At 42.0% G+C, this 22,284-nt stretch overlaps 5 protein-coding genes across 5 annotated transcripts; 2 read left to right on the top strand and 3 right to left on the bottom strand.

The window, feature by feature from the left end:
• Nucleotides 1–15: 15 nt before the first annotated feature.
• Nucleotides 16–3,251, top strand: LOC115634509. Its single transcript, XM_030532275.1, has 4 exons — nucleotides 16–251; nucleotides 2,493–2,560; nucleotides 2,623–2,785; nucleotides 2,853–3,251. The coding sequence occupies exons 1-4, from the start codon at nucleotides 137–139 to the stop codon at nucleotides 2,942–2,944; spliced, it is 438 nt and encodes a 145-aa protein (XP_030388135.1). The 5' UTR covers nucleotides 16–136; the 3' UTR covers nucleotides 2,945–3,251.
• Nucleotides 3,029–14,063, bottom strand: LOC115634508 (protein dopey-1 homolog). Its single transcript, XM_030532274.1, has 11 exons — nucleotides 13,960–14,063; nucleotides 13,007–13,191; nucleotides 12,562–12,740; nucleotides 11,283–12,503; nucleotides 10,926–11,214; nucleotides 9,840–10,665; nucleotides 9,667–9,775; nucleotides 4,687–9,329; nucleotides 4,434–4,629; nucleotides 4,038–4,362; nucleotides 3,029–3,962 (listed from the first exon to the last, which is right to left on the bottom strand). The coding sequence occupies exons 2-11, from the start codon at nucleotides 13,157–13,159 to the stop codon at nucleotides 3,741–3,743; spliced, it is 8,163 nt and encodes a 2,720-aa protein (XP_030388134.1). The 5' UTR covers nucleotides 13,160–13,191; nucleotides 13,960–14,063; the 3' UTR covers nucleotides 3,029–3,740.
• Nucleotides 14,064–16,346: 2,283 nt separating this feature from the next.
• On the bottom strand, nucleotides 16,347–19,866 carry LOC115623430 (methionine--tRNA ligase, cytoplasmic). The gene is made up of 6 exons (XM_030517766.1): nucleotides 19,696–19,866; nucleotides 19,484–19,605; nucleotides 18,531–19,366; nucleotides 18,371–18,475; nucleotides 17,160–18,311; nucleotides 16,347–17,101 (listed from the first exon to the last, which is right to left on the bottom strand). The coding sequence occupies exons 1-6, from the start codon at nucleotides 19,796–19,798 to the stop codon at nucleotides 16,582–16,584; spliced, it is 2,838 nt and encodes a 945-aa protein (XP_030373626.1). The 5' UTR covers nucleotides 19,799–19,866; the 3' UTR covers nucleotides 16,347–16,581.
• Nucleotides 19,867–20,209: 343 nt separating this feature from the next.
• Nucleotides 20,210–21,256, top strand: LOC115634701 (coiled-coil domain-containing protein 130 homolog). The gene has a single exon (XM_030532579.1). The coding sequence runs from the start codon at nucleotides 20,216–20,218 to the stop codon at nucleotides 21,209–21,211; it is 996 nt and encodes a 331-aa protein (XP_030388439.1). The 5' UTR covers nucleotides 20,210–20,215; the 3' UTR covers nucleotides 21,212–21,256.
• On the bottom strand, nucleotides 21,215–22,070 carry LOC115634702 (microtubule-associated protein RP/EB family member 2). Its single transcript, XM_030532580.1, has 2 exons — nucleotides 21,922–22,070; nucleotides 21,215–21,867 (listed from the first exon to the last, which is right to left on the bottom strand). The coding sequence occupies exons 1-2, from the start codon at nucleotides 22,049–22,051 to the stop codon at nucleotides 21,287–21,289; spliced, it is 711 nt and encodes a 236-aa protein (XP_030388440.1). The 5' UTR covers nucleotides 22,052–22,070; the 3' UTR covers nucleotides 21,215–21,286.
• Nucleotides 22,071–22,284: the final 214 nt, after the last annotated feature.

Genomic DNA, 22,284 nt, shown 5'->3' with positions numbered 1-22,284 from the left:
TCAGTTGTCGTTTGCTGTTGATTGCGTTGGACGTTTTTTACTTACATATCTTGCGGTTGCGCGTCTGGAACCGGTTTTTTTATTTTGTTATTGTTTTGGAAATTATTCTAAACATTGCAAAGCTACCATTTTTAAAATGAAGCTCGTCGTGGAGTCAGGACCTTGTAATTCAGAGTTACGTAGCTGGTGCATGGGCATCGCCATATATTTTCTTCTGTCCATCACTTTAAATGTGATCTTATTGCCCAGTGGTAAGACAAAAGATGACGCAGTCAAATCAACATGTATAGAGAAAAGGCGCGGCAGTGCCCATGTTTGTTAGCATACAGTAGCAACCATACATATACATTTTCTTACTCTTTATTTAAATGTTTATATTATATGCAAATAAAACTATGTGTGTCATCAATCCATAAACGCTGATATACTTATATGTAATTAAATACATACATATGCATGTATAGAAACATTTATATTTTTAATTTATTGTAAAGCCCAAATTTGTATACGTACATTTATATGTAGATATGTACATATGTATGTATGTCGGTACAAACACATCTGTTCATATAAAGAATATTAATTTCCATATTCGGGAATATGCGGCGGCCTGCAATTTTCAAGGGTATCGTTGGACACCAAGCCCCAAAAAATGTGAACAATTGTAGAAAGATTACGGTATTTTCTAAAAATACATCCTAAATTTTTACTGAATTCCAAGTTTTTTTTAATTGTGAATTTTCTATTTTAGAGTTGGCTTTCGGTGCAGTTCCAAAATATTTAAAAAATTGTGCTAAAATATTGTGCTATTGTGCACATGATAATAGTATTTAACTAAAGAATAATTATAATATATAGTCAATAACCTTAAAAATGTATAATATTCCCCCTTTACATCCCAGCAAGTGCTGTAACGAAATGTGATTGGAATGCAGGGACACCCCTATATTTTTTAACCGACTGTAAAAACATATTGCTCATGAATACATACATACATACACACATATTTATGTATGTATGTATGCATATAAAGATGAGCTAATGCATTGTCTATAGCCAAACTTGTTCTAGTCGCGCGCATGTCATCTAAAAATTTATTAAAATTTGTTGAATCATGACGTCAACGAAACATAGACTATTTTATCGCCACGGCATGCTGTTCTAATATTACGGCTAATATATGTACATACATACATATGTAGATACATATGTATGTACATACCAAATTTGTTTCGCGTTAGAAAGGCATAATATACATACATATGTACATATGTGAGTTTTATAAGATGAATGGAAATTAATGGTACCACCACCCCATATAAGAGAATGCCAATGATGCATCGCATAAAACATCGATGGTTGGTTAATGTTATTAACTCATAATGAACTCGTACGATTTAATGAAAAAACTATTATGTACATATATACAGTTTTAAAAACAAATGAAACCGACGCTGTGCAGTTACGAATTTTAAGCATATTAAGTGTGGCTATACGTATACTTTTTAAATACTGCAGTTTACAGAAAAATTAACTTTGACATTTATACAAATCAAAATGCAGATCAAATGGTTAATAATCTAATATATATACATACATATACAAAATACATAAGTATTTTTATAAAAACATCATCAAAATTAAAATATGAATACAATTTCTGCAGTAAGTCGTCCGAGTCAACTTTTCGAATCGAACCCTTGAATTGTTCGCTTTTTAGCCAAGCACTGCCGAGAGCAGTTTTCTTTGTATTCCTTTGGAATTTTACAAATATGCTACTATTATTATATACATACATATATAGGTATATTTGTATTATACACACATTTTTGATGTTTTTATTAAAATGTGTAATTTGTAATATACATTTCAGATTGTTAAGCATTTGGAAATCATTTTTCCGTATATAATGTTACACTTAATATGCTTAAAATGCGTAACTGCAACACGTCGTTTTGATTTATTTTTAAAACTGTATATAATCACTTTTTATACTCTGCACATGAAAATGTACAAGAGTACATTAGGTTTGCGGGAGGGTAAAACTGTTACAGGCAGAAGGAGCGTGGCAGAGACACCAAATTTTGCACCACGATGCCTTATTCGCTATACGAGTTTGTTTTAACCGATTTTTTTAAACGTTTTTTTCAACAAATTTTCGGCCAGTTAGAAACAGCTGTAATTCTGTAAGTCATTTAATGTGTAACTCATTCCGTGAATGTATTCTTGCGAATTGAGTTGTAAACACATAGGTACATAATACTTGTAATGTTGAATTGGAAAATTAAATACAATATATGTACTATGTACACATGTACGAGTATTTATACTTGTAGGCGTATGACCGCACATAGTATTTATTGTAATACATGACCTATTATTTTTAAAAAAGCTTTTTGCCATTGGGTTTTTTACCTTGTCAAAACGTTTTTTGTTTTGATTTAACATTCTAACGCGTTTTCTCTATATCTATTATCGTCAATACTCTAAAGTCATGAGCTTCATTGGATTTGTCATTGTGGTAATTGGAAATATATGTCTGCTGCTTGGTTGTTTAAAGGTGTGTAACGATTTCTAACCAAGTTATTGCCATACTGAAGTTAAGCATTTAATTAATTGCAGTCTAACTATATCCTGGTGTTCGTTTGGCTAATTCACGCCGCGTGCTTCTTCATTGGCTGGCCTATTGCAGTATTCGGTACCATATTCCATTTTGGGGGCTATCGTGAAGGAACCGGATCCAGTAACTTGTTTGTGGCCTTGTTTATCTACATCATACAGCTGAGTAAGTATTTGTGTTTCTAAAACTTTAAGCAGATAAGGCCTTATATTTGCATATTTCTATTTTTCAGTATTGTACGTTTTTTGTTCGCGTATCGTGTACTCGTACAGTTTGCAACTCAAGAATCGAAACTCCAATCAGCAACATTCTGTTGTTATTTAAATTTTAACATCGCCAAACTCAAAAATATACATATGCACGTTTATATATGTATGTTGATATATAACAAATACTTAAAAGAAACTATTAAGTTGATAATTTTGTTTTAATTGTTTCATCAGATGGAGTATAAAAGCATACTATTCAGTAGTACCTATATACAAGAAATTTTTAATAATAATTATGACATATTTTACGCTGATGACTCATAGATTAATATACGATATACCGGGAGAGAAACTCAATTAGCCGGGCATTTATACAATGTACAATTTTTTAGCTTACTTAAATAAATAAAGTGTTTTGTTAACAGGCGATTTATTCCGTTACAAGGTATTTATCAACAGTTCAAACATACGTACATATTCCTACATAATTACATATCATATAATAGCCAAACATATCTATATCTTGTACTCGCAACATTTTAAACAAAAAATCAATCATATTTATTATGCCAGCTCGACTTTCTACATATACAACATACATTTTTTATATTGTCCTTTAATACTTCTACATAATAATATTCACTACTGCACTTGTCCTGCCGAACTTCTTAAACATAGAATGGAAAATTGGTCTTCTTTGTGACTTGTGTGAAGCTTGTCTCAGCATTTTGGTTTGTGATTTTCGACTGAAAAGCCGCAAAGATACGTGCCGTCTGTCCAGCATTTGGCTCTACTCCATAGCTGAAATCAAGTGGAAAATTGCTGCTGCCCGCTGGCGCGCCCATAGTTACATCATCCAGCTCAAGATTAAACTGTGTCATGCTAAACTGCCTGAAGGCAACTGCCAGTTTTCATCTAGGTGTTGTATTACTCGGCAGCTTCTCCAAGAAGTCCTTGGCTAATAGCTCTTCAATCTCCTGCACACAGTCGTTCACATCCTTCTCCATGTCCGCGAAGTTGTGCGGATTCGGGCAGCTAATGCTCAGTGTGGAGAAGAACGGATAGAGCTCCTGCAGCGTTTGAATTTGCTGGAATGTAAGCATCAAATGATGGCTGTTCCGTCGAGTTAGCAGCTGCGGAAATATAACAAGAACATTTGATTGGTTTTTTGATTTTTTTTTTTTTTTAATGTCGATACTGTGACTTACTGGTGAGTGGGTGATGTACTTCATATCCATCAGCCGAGCTACACGACGCACATGCGGTACATAAAGAGAATTGGGAATGCTTTCCACGCCATTGGGCACCGGCACCTCCTCGTGTGCATCGAACTCGGTGCCCACAAACGCCCAGCGATACATTTGGAAGTGTGGCAGCATCGTTGCTGGCAGCACGCAGCCCAATTCGAGTAGCTTACAGGCCTCCAATTGCACAGACCGCCAATGTTGCATGGGCGACTGTGAACTAGTGCCATTATTGGTGGAGTTCGATGACCAAGACATGTCGATGCTGGTTAGCAGACGTGATTGTTGACTGCAATACACAAAGCCATCGTTTAGAATTATTCCATATCGCAGTGAAGTACAAGAAGCTGTTACTCTCACCTGCGATCGTCGCTCTCTGATTTGAGTTCATGTTCCATGGCAAGAAATACATGCACCATTTCAGCAATAATAATGGGCCACAGGGAGGTAACGTGGTCGGGCGACATGCGCAGCAACAGGACGCGGAAGCATAAGAAAACGGCAGCCTGCACTGAAGGTCCCAGGGGCAATAGACGAAGACTGTTGACCAATTGCTCTGTAAGGGCATGTACAAATGTAAGTAAATGGCTAGCATTTGATCCAGAGTACAAACCTTGAATGTCGGGCATATATTTGCTATACTGATCAAACTCGCTGCAGTAGATGACGAAAGCAAGGCGTTTCAAAAGCATGGAACGCAACTCATATTCCTGGTCGCGTGATGCAAAAATATTGAGACTGCCCGCCTGTGAGAGTGAAACGCGCGTCATGAGTTCACGGAATGTAGTATTGTCATAGGTCATGAGACTATCCAGTATCTGACGCCAGAAGGGCAGACATGAGATGTCCATTTGGAAGAAGGCATTGTCCAGCATTAAATCCAGCATGTCCTTGCGCCACGCCTTGCGTGTGTACTGAAAAGTGCTTAGGCTAGCCACTAGCGCGGAGCAAGCATAAAAGGAGGGCACATTGCGTGCCGTGTGATTTTTCAAATAGGGTGTTATATTATAGAGCAGCGTTGTGACAATAGTCACAACCTTGTCCTTCTCCTGTGAACCGTAAGCGACGTCCAGCAGGTTCGAGAGTATGGCAGCCAACACACTTTGGGCCTGCAGAGAATACTGTTGGATGCCACCCATGCTATTATCCTTTGTATTGCCATCAGTGTCCTCCTTGACGGCCAAATTACGACGCAGCCATGTCGTCTGCTCTAGACAAGCACCGGCCACGGTCGACAACGAGTCCACTAGCCGTGAAGTGACATCGTGCAGTTCCCGTACCTCTTTTTTGTCCTGAAACGGCATCTGTGGGCAGCGCTGAACGAATTCGTTCAGCAGCATAAGCAGAGCAAACTGAGCCGGTGGTGTCAGATTCATGCCGTCACGTATCAGCACCAACAACGAGGCCCAGGCATCAGCAAGTTGAGGGGCCGACGCTGATTTCATGTAGAAATAGAACAACTCTAGGGCACTAACCTCAATGCTCAGATAGGCGGGCGGCCGATGAATGGGTGGCGGTGATTTAACCACCAGATGCAGGGTCTGTACAAATGAGTCCATTGGCATGACACGTATGCTCGATACAAGCGCTACCAAGCTCAGCTGCTCCGGGCAGGCCTGTAGCATGGAGTTGCGTTGGAATTGCTCGGCTATTGACAATTGACTTGTGATTTTCGAGCGGCGACGATGGGCCTCACCACGCTCTTGCCATGTAACCGCTACGGCAGTTAGGAAATTGCAGCCATGATGGAGCGACACTGGTGACAGGAACTCCATAAGCTGTTGCTTTACAGCACGCACTTGGCCCAGCGAACTGTCCCAAATGGCCGCCACGCTGGTCATGATGCGAGACAGATGAGAGAGTACCGCATTGCGTGCCGCCTGTAGGTGTGGATTGCGCGGCATATGTGCGTCACTGGAGGCGCTGCTGGCGTTGCTGGATAGGAACGAGTGCACAATGTTGTTGAGCAGCTGGCCCGTGTTGGAGCTTTGGGAGGCTGCACTCGTCTGCGGATATGCTTGATTAAAGAGATGCGACAGTGCCGTTTGCTGTGTGTTGTCCAGCAAACAATAATGACAGAGTATAGTGACGGCCTCTAGCTGCGACACCACATAGTCTGGGGGAAAGTTCTCCTGTTCCTTTAGAGTCAGTTTGGCAATGCGATCGATATTGTTGCATAATTGATGCACTACACTAATCACGATGTTGGTCAGTGATCCGAAGTTGAAACAGTTAAGTGAACTGGTCACCAAATGCGTCCAATTGCGATGCAAATGTCGCAGACGCTCGTCTTGCAACGCACTGAGGACGGCGGCCAAAAACATTGGCTGCTGACTAATCAGGCAATTGGGCAAGTACTTGACATTCGAGTTGGCTACTTCGGCATTAAGTTGGGCAAGGCGCGTCGGCGATACATTGCCTGTGACCTCATCCTTGCCGGCAGCTGAGGCAGAGTTGCTGCCACCATTGGTCGCCAAATCATTGCGCAAAAAATCGACCTCGTATTCCAGCTTAATGACAGCCAGCAATAAACGCAGCACCTGCACTTGAAAGCATTCGGCATGTAGATGATCGTCCTGTGGATCGTTGAAGCTGAGCACCTGCTCGGCAAAGCTGCCGCCAACATTGCGCAACGTTCGTCCATAGGTGCAGACCGAGGAGTTCAGACAATGAAGGATCACTTTCTGCAGCTTGCAGCGCGCCATTAGATCGGCAATATAGCAGGCAAGTCCTTTGCCCATGCCCTTAACAATATCAATGAGTTCGGTGCAGATGAGGGTGAGCAAATCGATGCTCTCCAACTGTACTCTTCTGTTGTTGGCAATGTCATCCAGTGTTGGTGCCTCACTCTTTGCGTCCAAAGACTCGCGATGGAAGTAGCCGCGGGCATAGAACAGACAAAGGGTCACAAGAAGCTCCAAATGCATGCAACCGCGATAACTTTGCGCGTACTCCGAGTTGTTGACGCTGCCACCAAAGTCCTTGCCTGAAATACTCTTTCGATGACGAATCAACATCTCTTTGAGACTGCCGCTGGAGAAGGAAGTTGTGATCGAGAGACACAAAAAGGTGCGTTTGTCGCAGCTTATAATGTTGCGAAGCGTCTGAAAAGCGTACAATGTCTGTCTGGTGTCATAGATTGCCAAATATATAAGCAGATGATTGTGGAACAGATGCACTACGTCCGCATTACGCATCTTGCGTATGTCACTGAGGGAGCTACAGCTTTTTGTGGAGGAGCGTATGCTTAGTTCTTCGGCATTTTGAGCGGCATTCTGACGCAGAATCTCGACATTTTGTTTGCTCTTCTCCAGCGTCTTCTGAGTGAGTTCCCAGTCTTGTTTCAGTTTGCTAGTCTCAAGGCTCAGATTGCGACGCTTATCCTCTACATTGATGGTCGCCGCATTATCTGAGATAGTCTGCAACGAAACTGTTTGTGATTCAGACTCAACGGTCTCATCTTCACTTTGCACACAGGGCTCTGCGTTATGTTCAGCATCTTCTTCGACAGCAGCAGCGACTGGCGCTTCCCCATGACTATTGTTACTGTCCGTAGATGTTTTCGATATACAACTGAGCCGCTTCTTATCGCTGCTAGTTAGAAATTTTTTACGCTTGCGCTTCTCTTTGGATCCACCAGCCAAGTGGCGAGATGTTTTTTTGTCCGATTTTTTGAATGGCAAAATACTCGGTTCCTGGTCATTGCTGGTTAATGGTTTGACTTCGCGAAAATATTCATCCGCTGGTAGGGCGTGCTCATTATCTGGCACACTTGACGCGTCTATCGAGGCTTGCTCATCGGTTGTTGTTGTAGTGGTGGTTGACAAAAGGCTTGATTCCCCCGGCGTTTTCTCACGCGTCAACCGATAGGTCTTACGACTCTTGATGCGTTCGTGTTGGGTCATCATGTCTGTGGCACAATCACCCACAAAACGTGTCACATCATCGCATCCAGCGGTTGCTGCACTGCCACTGACGCCTGCGCCGGAGCTTACAGTTGGGCTCTCTTCCTTTTCGATGCTCGGCTCCCGCACTTCCGAGTCTGACTCAAAGTCGCTGCTATCGGAATCGTCCGTCAAGTCCTGTTCAAAGTGGATCCGAGAATCGGTTTCTTGCTCATTTGAAGGCTCGTCTTGTGGTGGCTGCTGATCCGATTCATCCATTGCGTTCGCAATTTTTTCCTCCAGTGGTGTTTGCTCATCTTTGCTACTCGCCGCTAGCTCTATTTTGGGCTCCTCAAAATCAGTTTCGTCATCGAAATCGCGCGAATTCTCCAAAGGATTTATGATCAGACCAATTGTGGTTAGATCCTGTGCCACTTCAGTTGATAATGTTGGGGTCATCGCTGATTTGTCGCTAACAAAATTGGAAGTTTTGTTCGCTTTGCCACTCAGCGTCACGCCAAATATCTTCTTTGGAAAATTACGTATGGGACTCTTTTTCTTGCTGCTTGAAGGCTCCATGTGATGGTATTTAATGTTTCCGTGCTCTGAGCTAATCGCGTATACATCGCGTTCGAAGGAACCATTATAACGCTCGCTCTGGTCATTCGGTTCGTCATTACCTGTCGTTTCGTCTGCCTCACGATATAAATGCTGCATATGGACGATACCCACCCGCTTTGAATTGGCGGCAAGCAGTATTTTAAACAACGGTTTTGTCAGGCGCGATAAATCGCCGCGCAGAAGCGACGCCTGCAGCCAATTCGTTACGAACGTTCGCTCTGACATGTAATGAGGAAGGGCCAATGTGTCCAAAACTTTTAGCAATGTCTTCTCAAACCCACGCGACGTTTGCTTGTCGCGACCCAAATGCCAGAGTAGTTCGAATTTCTTGTAGCTCCGTGACTTGCTCTCACGCAATCGTTCCATCGAGCTCGAAGGACAAATCATGTGCACATCCGACACACGATCATTATTAAATATCTGCAAGGAGCTAGTCGTACGCATCTTGCAGGCACTTTTGTCCAGACCATTCGTCTCAAAATGGTGCAGCAAATACTGTGCGTACATGCGATTTCCAATTACCGTTTCAACGAGACCGCTTTCCAGACAACTGTGCAGCTGATAGAGCAGTGCAGCGATCTGTGCTGGATCCATCTCTGGTCCCAAATAGTCCCACAATGTCGATGTGACAAGCTGAAACACGCGCGTGTTCTGCTCCATGTAGCTAACGTGGCCAAACTTAAGGAGGGGCAGCATGACGACGAACGTGACTCCCGGACTAGTGGCATGTTCGATTTGGGAGCGAAGAAGGCTATAAACGAATTTAATTAAAACAAGTGGAAAATGGAATACAATTTGGTGTATCTAGGACTTATAATCTCTAAGATCTAGGTGTTGATACGGGCGGACTGACGGCCAGGGCCAGATCGACTCGTCTTGCCATGCTGATCAGTTTTTGCAGTTCTTTTTTCTATATTTCTTTACGATGGTGATTCATTCCCCTCCAGATTCATTTTGTTACCTGTGATGCAGGCTACAAAGAGTCGCAGGTCTACACTGGGTGCTTCGCCAAGGCTTACTTCCATGAAACACTTGGTAGATTCTAGACATTCCCCTGCAAAAACTATGTTAAAAATTCAATTCCGTACCTGATTAGATCGAAGAGCGTTGTGATGGCGGAAACTTGTAGTTCCTTATCAGCTTGGGTGAAGCAGGCGACGAGGCACAGAACCTTCAGCCAATTGGGTAGCTCTTGCACTGAAAAATCAAGAATGAGTTGATTGTTTTTTGGTTCTGTGTATGTCAAATATTAATTCACTACCATTCTTGTCTAGGACAATGTGCTTGTTACAATTGGGAAACGTGGACATTTCGACCAGCAAGGTGGCGGCTAATTTGACAGCAGCACGCAGTGAATCACTAACATGCAGTTCCATCAATTGCTGCACACTCTGCTGTGTCTGGGAATCGATCCCCAGCTTTTCACGTTCCGCATCCGGGTCACTGTCGCTGCTCAATTCGCTGGCCGAGGTAAACTGCGGCGGCAACGAGCGGTGGAGCAACCGCTGTAGTTGCTTCGAACGAGGCACAACATCTACGCGCAACAGCTTAAATAAACGCTCGATTTGCTGCACTCGCTTCTCGCACTCATGCTCCACAACATGCTCGACCATGAAGAGGTTGGCATTGTGGGTTGCGCCGCCGCTGCTGCTGCGCTGCAGTTGAACTTTGACCGGACATTTATTAGCATCGACAATAGTATCGGGAGTGGCGTTTTCTATTTTCAGCAATTTGCGTGCCAGGTAGACCTCAAAGAAGATCTCATACTGGCGTATGCATTTCTCCAATATGGAGTAGCCGCGCTTCTCTGCCTCCTTTGTTTCATCATCCAATACAAAGCTATCGATGTTCCCACCCTCCAGTTGATCAGGTGGTGCGCTTTTGGGCGTATCGACAGTTTCAGCTTCATCATCTGCCTTTGCTGCTGGATTGTCATCAGCCTTTGCTTGTATTAGCACAATATCCTTGGGTCGAGTCTTTTTGGGACTGCTTCGAAGCCCGAATGGAACCTTTGCCTTTATTTTCTTAATGCTGCGTGGCGTATCCAAGTCAGAAGAGGATTGCTGGCCCGTATCCGAAGCGCTTATCTGTAAATATACGGAAAAATTGTCAGAAAAACGAAGAAATAATAAAGGTGGATAATTAATTGTTCCTGTGACTTGTACGATGTTTTCTATTCTATATCTAAGAACTTATTACAAGTTTTCTTTATAATTGGTTCACTAAGCTATCTAGAATGCAGACTTGTAGATTTATGCACACAAAATAAATGCTAAAGTGATGGATGTAAGCAATTTGCAACTATGAACAGACGGACATTGGAGTTTTCATAATCAAGTTAGTTTACATCTTTATCGAGCTCCGATAGACGTGAGAACGACTTGGCCTTCTTCTTTGGACTATGACGACCGACGCTGTGATTCGAAGCCGAGCGTCTTATAACCTCGTCCTGGTTATTGTGTTTGCTATGCATCAAGTTGTCGGCAAAATGATTTAGACGCGAATCAGATTTGCTCTTCTCCAGCGAGGAGGTGCCTGTACCGCTACCAGAGCTCCCTTGTGCTTCTATGCTTTTGCTTTTATCCTCGAACGATGGAGCACATTGAGTCATTGTGGGCGCCAATTTAATGGGACTGCTGCAAGGGCAACACAATGAAATAGATAATAAAATAAAGTGGAGGTATTTGGTGTATATGGTACTTACGTTATCATGGGCTGAACGCGCGACACAATTTTCATGCAGAGCTTGAGCGAGGCTGTTATCTCTTCGCTGGTCACATGATCCATGTAGAGGGAGAGCAGTTGTGTGACGGCTAAGAATACTTTTGGCAGATAAACGCATGTTGTCTCTCTATACATTTCGAGGGAGACTGTTTCGAGGAGGAATTCGGTAAGCACACAAATTTCAATCACAAATGGGTCTCCAGAACCCACATCACATGGGTACTTGCTCTCGATTTTCGATTGACGCTGCGCTATGTCTGTTGCTTGTGCCTGCTGGCAGGCATTGTCGAACATGTTTGTCATAAAGCTCCATATGTAGGCCGGATCGAATGTGGCAAAAAGCAAGTTGGCCGATTTTAGGGCTTCCAAATTGCCGCTGGATATGTACATGGTTCGAATAATGTCACACAAGACAAAGTCCAGAACAGCGCTGCCAATGTCTGCCTTATCCAGTAGCGACAACATAATTCGATAGGGTTTTAGGTCCATTGGCGCACACTCAAGACTGATGCGCAGTGTATTGATCAGCGCACGTATCAGTATGTGACGAGAGTGCTTCACAAAGTATGGCTCCTCATCTACAGGTACCGCGTCTAAGGAGAGTGTGTCATAGGTGGGCGAATTCTTCGAAACCTCAGCACCGAGCAGCCATGAAAATAGTCGTCTATTTAGAGACATGTCACGCCTTAGTATAGTGTTAAGACCATTGGTCACCAGCTTGACCAGATCCTCTTCGCCCAGCAGTGTTGTGTGCATGGGGAAGCCGAGCAGCAGAAACTCCAGAGTGTTCCGTTGCACCAATATCACAGAATCGTTGAGACAGGCGCATAACGCAGACATCATTACCTCCTGGTTGTGGCCCATGATGTAGACTTGTTCTCGCATATCCAGACGTTTGTTAAAGTGCTCCAGAACATATGTGATAGCAGGCAGACGAATTGCAGCATTAGTAGCTGCCGATTCCCACAAAACTGTGTAGAAATGCATGGGATTGACGGCTATGCAAACTTTCTTCAAAAGTGAGCTGGTCCGCTCAAAATGGTCCAGTCCACACTCATATCCGGGAAGCACACCATTCAAGAAACCGCTCAACGCCGGACGCAATTTATCTCCCAACGGCACAAAATACATTTCGTAGATGGACAGGAGTGCGGGGCGAACATTCATTGCCGCATAGCCAAGCAGCGGAAAGAGCCCGGCGCTGTAAATCAAAATATTATTAGAGATTAGACAACACATTGTGTATTTATTCAACCTACCTATAAATGAACTCCGAGGCCAAACGTTCCGGACCAGTTTTACTAAATATAACCGAATAGGTTTCCAGTGCCTTCAAATGGACACCGGACGGCAAATTGGGATGCATACATTGTGCCAAACGTTTCGAAATCTTCAACCGTCTTGGTATTACTGGATACTGCGAATTGCTCGATATAGCCTATAATAAAAATTATTCAATTACGTTACTTATGTAGCTTTAATTCAGCATTTAATGAAAGGGTGAGCTTGAAAAAACGGGATAAACTATCGTATATGCTAAATGAGTCACTATCAACATAAAAGTTACTGCGATGCGCAAAATTTACGATAGATGGTCAGCCATCTAGTAAATCGACATATGTTCATATGCGTTCGACATAAACTAATTGATAAGTTTATATGTACATATACATATATAGATAGTAATTTAAATTAATGCCATACCTTGCTCAACTTGCCTAGCGCCGATATTAAATCCGCCCACTCGCTGGAGTATTCGAAATTACGCAGCGCTTTGTCAATATTCGTCATATAATTGCGGTACTTGGCCTCCGACATAAGCTTCTGCTCCTCCATTGTTGCGTCTGATGACTCCATGGCGACGTCTTTTGCCAGTCGCTACTTGGGTACTGCAATTCAAAAATTGTAAATCAAACCAAACGATAAATAATCAATAGCAATTAAAGCAACAACCACTTGTTGCCAACATTTGGTGTCCTTGGCCATATTAAAAGATTTGGTGTTTTGGTTTTTTCTTGCATATTTAAGAACTGTGGCATCTAGCACATTTTCCTAGAGTGCGTCATTTGAGCCGCCAGGCCCTGTTACGGACCAGCGGACGACACTCTTACATGTACATACAAGCACATACATATGTACATACATACTATATGGACTGAAATAATTTGGTGCTCTATACACACATATTGCAGCAGTTTGTTTATGTAAATATGTGCTTATGTATAAGTGTTCTTTGTTCAGTGATTGACGCTGATGTATACACACATGTTAATCTAATTTCACTTAATTTCCTTTCAAAACAATTTTCACATTTCACCTTATTAAACTGCAGAAGTCAGTTTTTTTTATTTCTATTTACTTTTGTAATGTATTGTTATCGCACGTCAAGCAATTAATTGCAAAACCAATCTGCACTTCTCGCCTGATGGATTATCACTGCAGACGGCAACGACACGTCTAGCTGCATAATGTGTCGCGTGCGCGCGTGGCAGGAGCAGTTTTACATTTTGTGGCGACTCAGTGGATTCCAGCTGATGACGAATTTTGCAGTTGTTGGGGGTAGCAGCGGGCGCGTGACGGGAGGTTGGTAAAGAAAATTTGTTTGTTTATGTTTTACGCATTAATCTAATCTATATCTGGCTCATTTTAATACTAACGTCTTTCACATTCACTTGGCACAGTTTTGTTTAATATTGCACAATTTTCGCTTTAATTACACGGAAAAAACACTATTTTTGCATACTTTTTGCGTTGAGAATACAACAATGGTACCGATATTTACAAGCACTCAAGTATCGATGCCATCGATGTATTGTTACCGTTTCGCAGCAATCATTCCTGCATCTAATGGGCGTAAAGAAATCAGAATCTTTGTGAGAGTTGCATTTAATTTATTTTTTACAAAATAAAACTCTTAAAAAATGAACACAAATTGGTGTAAAATTGTTTTTCAATTTAAGTGTTCTTGTATCATTAGCGAGAACAATCTATGTGTGGACTACATCGAGTACTTTACGTATTCCTGCACAGCTGATAGTGGTATTCCTGCAACTGATGACAACAGAAAGAAAGCATTGTGCTTAAACTTCAATTTACTGGAGTTTAGTTTGGTGACTAAATGGAAACCAACTGAAAAGGTGTTCATACAAAGGAAAAATCCCTCTAATATTAAACTTTAAATCAGCTTGCAGGTTTTTTATTAACTATAAATTGTGTTTTTTTTTTTTGAAAAATCTATTTGGTCACACTGTAAACAGCTTTTCAACAAAATCGTTACATTTTTAAACAGTTTAAAATGGTATTAAACATTTTGATTAACTTTAACTATTATAATTTTAACATAACATTAACATTTATAAAAAATGTTCTCTGTTGTGGAAGTTACAATTTTATAAAAATAAATCAGAAGTAGCTTATAATTTTCAAAGCTGTGGAGGATGAAGAAAGACCTGTTTCCTAAAGCTAGTACGGGGAGCTTTTCTAAAAAGTCGTGTAACAAAAAGCTTTCACACTCGCTTAACGACAGTTTCAGAACAAAAGTGTCGAAAATTATAGTTTAGTCTTATTCGTTTTTGGGGTCGAGTGCAAAAAGGTTGCGGAAATAGACAAATAAAAATTCAGTGAGGGCTGGAATTTTAATAAAAATGTTGACAAGTTGCTGTTGCTTTTCCCTTGAGGCCGGGGGTCTTTGGATCGGCTGGTTAGGTATTTTGGGATCCTTCCTATCTGCTATCGTGGAATCTTTCGCACTTCTCCAACTAAAGCAAATACATTTGGAAGAGACGCAGTATGAACTGCCACCTAATTCCGAGTTCATCATGGGTAAGTTTAAAAATAGTTGTGGATAGCAGTGGATCTATAATAAACTTTTGCAGAGATAGTCGTATTGGTCGTATTACTATTCAATCTGATTATATCTATTATGCTGGTGGTAGGCACAGTCAAGGTATGTTATTACTAGTATGTATATAATTGCTATTTCTCATTCTGAATTTGTCTACTCATATTTTTTTTTTAGAAACGTCATAAGTTCCTATTGCCCTGGCTAATTGTTTCTGGTATTGTAATAATCTTTGGAGTAATTCTTAATCTATACAACATTGCAATATTTTTTGAAAACCGTGACTTTCTAAACATTCTTATCTACGGGATTGTAATGTGTAAGTCATTAAGGATTCATATCAAGAATATCAATTTAATTAAGAACGATAATTTGTTATTTGGCGCCGACTTCCAATTAAATTCAAAACATATTCATAAATACATATGTATATACAGATGTATGTATAGTACATCGCGGTATAGTTCTAAGTACTTAACATTAACGGAAAAATTATTATTAATGGGCAAAAATAATGCTGAGAGTGTTAATAGTATTAAATGTTAATTTCCCCTTTATTTATTCACAGCGCTGCAATTCTACTTCTACTATGTCATTTTCTCTCTTTACGAGCGTATTCGAATTTCTCAGGAGTCGACCCATTCACCATAAATTGTTAGATTTGAGGCACTTAGTCGTTGTTTCCCATTTTGACCGGCCTACCATAAATATAAATCAAATAAGTATAATAACATAGTAATATAATAATAGTTATTACTATAAATATATAATTAACAAACACATTAATAAAATTAATTTGCTTCAAAATTTTATTCAATTATTAAAAATTAATCATCATCTTAAAAAATTCAAAACCCAAATGAAGTAAAGTGCAAAAATAATGAAAATTTACTCGAAATTACATTCAAATGGTAAGGAACTTTTCCAATTACGCACAAATAATTAATTCAAGAATTTTCAAAGTGAAATCCTTTTGTCATTAAGATAATTTTTGTAATTTTTTATTTTCTACAAGTATATATTACAATTTGTAATGTAATTAAAATTACATTAATAATATATTTCTTGAAGTACACATACAAATGTATGAATATAATTTCTATAATTTCAATGAGTTTCAAGCGAAATGTAATTTATTGTAGTTTAATATAATAGTTTGGATTTAATAAAAATGCGTTAATACTTTTTTAATATCAAGTCATAGTTATATTTGCTTATAATGGATTATTGTAATAGACCAAATAAATAGGGTTTGGTAAATGCAAAAGGAACAAAATAGCTTAAAGAAAATAAATTAAAAATCGTGAGTCCACAAACAGTTTCCATACAATGTTTATAAAATTGCATACGCACTAGATACATAAATGAGGTAATTCAAGTCAAATTATTTAGCCATTGTGAAAAATCCATTTCCCAGCGATAATTCTGCGCTCGATGCCTATTTGGCAGCCTTTTTTGCAGCCTCTAATTGTTTCTTCAGGTCAAGCAGTATGTTAACCTCGGGTTGCCACACAGCCTTGTCCTTAGTGCTTCCCTTCAATTGGCGGACCTTATTGCCCTGCGCTTGCACAGCTGCTTCCAGTTCCTGAACAGATCGAGTGCCATTTTGTTTGGCATTGTCGCTGGGAAAAGGCGCAGTTGTCGTCTTCTGTGCAGCCTCCAATTGTTTCTTCAAATCTAAGAGCTTAGCCACTTCCGGCTGCCAGACGGCTTTGTCCTTTGTGCTAGCCTTCAACTGACGTACTTTTTCGCCCTGTGCCTGCACCGCTTTCTCAAGCTCAGCCACATTTGTCGGCTGGGAAGTGGCTGAACTGGTGTTTTCCTCTTTTGCTTGAGTCTGCGTACCGCCATACTTTCCTTTGAGCTCATCAATAAAGGCTTGCTCCAGTTTGGCGAATAGTGGCGCTGGTTTGCCTATTTTATGTCCTGTGCGTAGCAGTAACGTGGCCAAAGGTTTGCTATTACAAAAAGGGAATGATTAGCTTATTAATTAAATAATGAAATTAAAAAACTTACTCGGCATTAAGTCGCGTGTGTTGAGCATTTAGCTGAGCGAAGAGTGTGCGCGCAGTAGATGGCATGTACGGGTATAGCAAATTGGCCAGTAGACATGCCAAATTCACGCATAGACCAATAATGGTGGCCGCTCGCGCCTTCTGTTCGGCATTACCCTTGAGTAGCAACCACGGCTGTTGCGTCTGCATGTAGCCATTGCCGTGGCGAGAGATTGACATCAAATGGCGTATGCCGTCGCGCAGCTTGGCTTTCTCGAGAGAGTTGATGTAGCCGCGCAGCTCACGATTAACCAGCGCCAGCAATATCAGTTCGTCTTGAGTTAACGCAATCTCTGGTACGGTGCTGTTGAAGTTCTTCTCGCAGAAGACGAGTGCGCGGTTTACAAAGTTGCCCAGATTGTTTAGCAGCTCTGAGTTGTTGCGAGCAGCCAAATCATTCCAACTGAAGCTAGAATCTTGGCCTTCCGGTCGCGCTGAAGCCAAGTAGAAACGCCACACGTCTGCTGGAATTCCCGTATCTTGGGCATCGTTGCCGAAGACACCAATGCCGCGACTCTTACTAAATTTGCCATCCTCATAGTTTAGATACTCGGTGGCCATGATGTGCGCGACCAGTGTGTGGCCCTTGTTTATAGCCAGCAGTACGCTGGGCCACACCACAGAATGGAAAGGCACATTGTCCTTGGCCATGAACTGGAAGAGCTCGACTTCAGTGCCTTTGGCGGGCTGCCACCATTGCTGGTAGTCCTTTGTGTACCGCTTGGTCATAGACACATAGCCGAAAGGTGCATCGAACCACACATAAAACACCTTATTTTCAAAGCCTTTATGAGGTACAGGTATACCCCATTTCAGATCGCGTGTAATGCAACGCGGTTTGAGTCCTTCACGCAACCAGGCCCGTGTGATAACGCGTGCATTGTTAGTCCAACCATTCTCGGCGTGATCCACCCATTCTCGTAGTTGCGGTTCTGCCTTGGGCAGATCGATAAACAGTTGGTCAGAAGACCGCAGCACTGGAGCTGTGTTACACACTTTACAACGAGGACGGATGAGTTCTGTAGCATTGACTAGTTTTCCGCACTTGTCGCATTGATCTCCACGTGCATCCTCATATCCGCAGCCAGGATGTGGACAGGTGCCTTCCACAAAGCTGGGATTTTTAAGCAATTTAATAAGAATTTAAAATAAAAAATCATGTTTAATTCTTACCGATCGGCCAAGAAGCGGTCGCACTTCTGGCACAGCAATTGCTCTACGCTCTCTTTCAGAATGAAGCCGGCCTTGTATACATCATGAAACGCTTCCTGTACAATGCTATAGTGAAGTACAGTTAGAATGATACTGGCGTCGCAAAGCATTGTTGACTCACTCTGTTTGCTCCTGTGCTGTTGTTCGTCCAAAATAATCGAAGCCGATGCCGAACCAACGGTAAATACCGTTATGCAGTTCGAAATACTTATCGCAAATCTCCCGGGGCGTCATATTCTCAGCTAGCGCCTTATTCTCCGTGGCTGTGCCGTACTCATCGGTACCACTAATAAATAATGTGTTGTAACCGGCACAGCGAGAGTACCGTGCGAATATATCCGATGATAGTACACAACCAATGATATTTCCCAGATGAGGAACATTGTTGACATACGGCAAGGCCGATGTGACGAGCACATTCCGCTCTCCAGCTTTGGGCAGCACAGTGCGTGGTTCGTTATATTTCTTGGGCTCAGTATAGGTAAAAGCAGCACGTGCTGCATTGATTTCCTCATCTGTGATGGTGTCGGCCAGAGTGGAAGCTGCCTCGGCTAGCAGCTTACCCGTATCAGCCGTATTAGGCAGCTTAAGCGGTACGTGGTATAAGCCACCATATCTATTGGCGTTTTGGAGCGCATTAAAAGAGAGATCCTTGAGCGGCTGCTCCGCCAGTGCTGCTTGTACCTCGGGCAGTGCCTTCACTTTCCCATACCAATCGCGCAGGCTGTCCACGTTCTGTGCACCCTTCAGTGTGCCATCGGGTGCCAGCAACGACCACACTGAGATGTCGGCAGCTGTTAGTTTGTTGCCGGCCAAGTAGGGTGAGGATTTCAAGCGATCATCCAGCTTCTTTACAAGTGCATTTAAGACCGGAAGTGCATTGGGGTCTGCCCGATGTCCCACTGCCATGTGATGTGCCAATGCGGGCGCTAGCAACGTTGTGGACCATTCTAGCCACTGTGCGTGATAAATACAATTTGTTAGATTTATATTTATATAACCTTGAGGGGTCATGGTAGGCCCAACAGCGGTTCGATGTCAATTAAACAGCTCAATAGCTTTAAACGTACATACCTCGTCCCTAAGCTGATCCTCCTCGTCAAAGAGGTATTTGGCAATAGCCACAGATGAGAAGAGCCGCTGACCATTGTCCAGCTCTAGTGTTGGCAGCACCAGCAAATCTTTATGCTTAGCATCTGCAAGTCAAACAGTTATTGCATCAGAAATTACATGTTTTTTCTTGGAAGTCGCACGTTTTGTGATGATTAAGACAGTAGACCACTTACCATTTAGGTTAACTACTTGTAGCTGGACCGATTGCTTTGCGAATTTGGCGAGCATTAGCAACTTAAGCCCGAGCGGATTTCCCTCATTTGTATAAATAATCATTATGTCTCTACCAAATTCAATGTCTTTTTATCCAATTTACGTGGCAAAGCGGGTTAAAAACTAAACGCTGCAATACACCAACTACTCACGCGAAGTTTTCACAACTATACTGATTATTGTATTTGTATTACTAAACAGTTGTGAAAGTTGAGTGACCATTAAATGCAGTACGAATAAACGAAACAATTTCTATATCATTAAGCTGTTAATATACCAAAGCTGGTCACCCAGAACTCGAAGCGGTTCTACAATGTGAACGCTACGTAACCAGGGCTACCAATGAAAAATGTGCTCTCAGCACAGCTGTTTTAAGTTATGTTATGCAGCACTCAGCTTTCGTAACGCAATTCTTTGAGTTGTTTACGTCTGAGAGGAACAAAATTTATTATTTTTAAACAAATTGTGCATATTTAAAAAATGGGGGAGCGAAAAGGTCAAAACAAGTATTACCCGCCCGACTATGATCCCAAGAAAGGTGGGCTCAACAAATTTCGTGGCACTCATGCCCTACGCGAACGCGCAAGAAAAATACATCTGGGCATAATCATCATCCGATTTGAGATGCCCTATAATATCTGGTGTGATGGCTGCAAGAATCACATAGGCATGGGCGTGCGCTACAATGCAGAGAAAACCAAAGTGGGCATGTACTACACTACGCCGATTTACAAGTTTCGTATGAAGTGCCATTTGTGCGACAACCACTTTGAGATACAAACCGATCCTGGCAACTTGGACTATGTTATCCTGTCAGGCGCGCGACGGCAGGAAAACCGCTGGGATCCACTTCAGAACGAGCAGGTGGTGCCGGAGACGAAGGAAGTACAAATCCGCCTCCTTGACAGCATGTACAAGCTTGAACATCAGGCCAAGGACGCCAAGGCTGCTGCAGATGCGAAGCCGGTACTGCAGAAGCTTGTCGAGCGCAATATGGATGTCTGGGATGACAATTATGAAGCCAACTGCCGACTGCGCGCCACCTTTCGGAAACAGAAACATGAAATCAAAGGACAACAGGAATTGGATCGTCAGTTGCTGGCCAAGAGCAGCCTGGACATAGCTCTGCTGCCAGAAATAGCGCAGGATAGAGAAATGGCAGCGCTGATGAAACTACAAACCAAATCGGCCAAGGAGCGCGAAGCTGAACAGCGTTTGGAGCTGCTGATGAAACCCGCCTTGCCAAGTGCTACTGCCACTACATTTGGCGGACTAAAACGACAAAAAGTGTTAAACACGCATCTGCAATTGCAGGATCTAGGCATAATACGCAAAGAGGAACCTCAGATTAATCGTGCAACAACAATAACAGCAAATCAAGATGGCGAAAGTACAAATGTGATCAATAGTCTGTCTCTAGTCGGCGATTACGGAAGTTCAAGTTCCGCCAACAGCAGTCCCACACAAAATGATTGATAGTTTCGATACCGCAGAGTAGTTTAATAAATATTTATGCAAATAGTTTCGAAAGTGTTTTAACAGATTAATCCATTATTCGACCATAGCTGCCACATTTTCAGTGACGTCTTCTTCGAACTCTGTGGTGGAAAGTATGTGGAAGATACGCTGACAGAACTCAATATTCTCATTTTCCTCAATTTGCTCGTTCAGCATGACCTCAATCTTTCGCAGCTTGCTGTACGCATGATCCCGTCGCTCAATGACGCTCGCCGCTTTATTATTCATTTCATCTATTTGGCACATCAAGTCTTTTACGGTCAGATTACCATCTGCATTAGGCTCTACAGTCCTTGGACATGACTTATCTAGTACACGGGGCTTGATGGGTTTCAGCGTCGGGCAGTTGGCTGCGCTCTTCATATTTTCCAGACCAGGTGCCTGCGAGTCGAAGAACTTTTTGAACCACTGCAAGAACTCAAAGTTATCCTGAAAGCGGCCTTTCATTAAACGATCGATGGGCACAGTTTTGTCCAGCTTGAGGCGTGTGAAAGCGGCCTGAAAGAGTTTAAGATTGTGCAAGAACTCGTGCTCAAGTTTGGCTCCCATTTTAACCCGCCTCAAATTGATACAATTCGGGAAGATCAACTCCATCATTTGGCAATAGGCGACACCTTAAAAGCGTTCCAAAATAAAACTGGAAGAGCACAAAAGAAACACGCACTTACCGGAGCGCAGCTCCTCGATTTTTTTAAACTGTCCATTCACCAGGTTGTTCACCCAATTTAGCATTTCATGGCGAGACATATTTTCGCTGTTGTTGCTGGTCAAAGCAACGGTTAACTTAAAGTCGTTCATTTTCTACCTATTATCACAATTCGCGCCAAAATCAAAATGAAATCCTGATAACTGTAAGATTTTTCAAGGCGCAAGCAAAAGCCAAATGGTATTCAGTGTAGTGGAAAAAATATTTTGTTTTACTATTTTTGTGCTTAATGGTCCTTTGTATTTTATTAAAAAAAAATGATCAACTTTGCGTCTTGTTTAGGCGCCTACAATTTTACAAATGAATTTCCTTTCCGTTTTATGAG

The sequence above is a fragment of the Scaptodrosophila lebanonensis genome, unplaced genomic scaffold (assembly GCF_003285725.1).
Source record: "Scaptodrosophila lebanonensis strain 11010-0011.00,11010-0021.00 unplaced genomic scaffold, SlebRS2 tig00000001-arrow-pilon, whole genome shotgun sequence".
Taxonomy (NCBI): Eukaryota; Metazoa; Arthropoda; class Insecta; order Diptera; family Drosophilidae; genus Scaptodrosophila; species Scaptodrosophila lebanonensis.
This window is presented reverse-complemented; position numbering and strand designations above follow the sequence as displayed.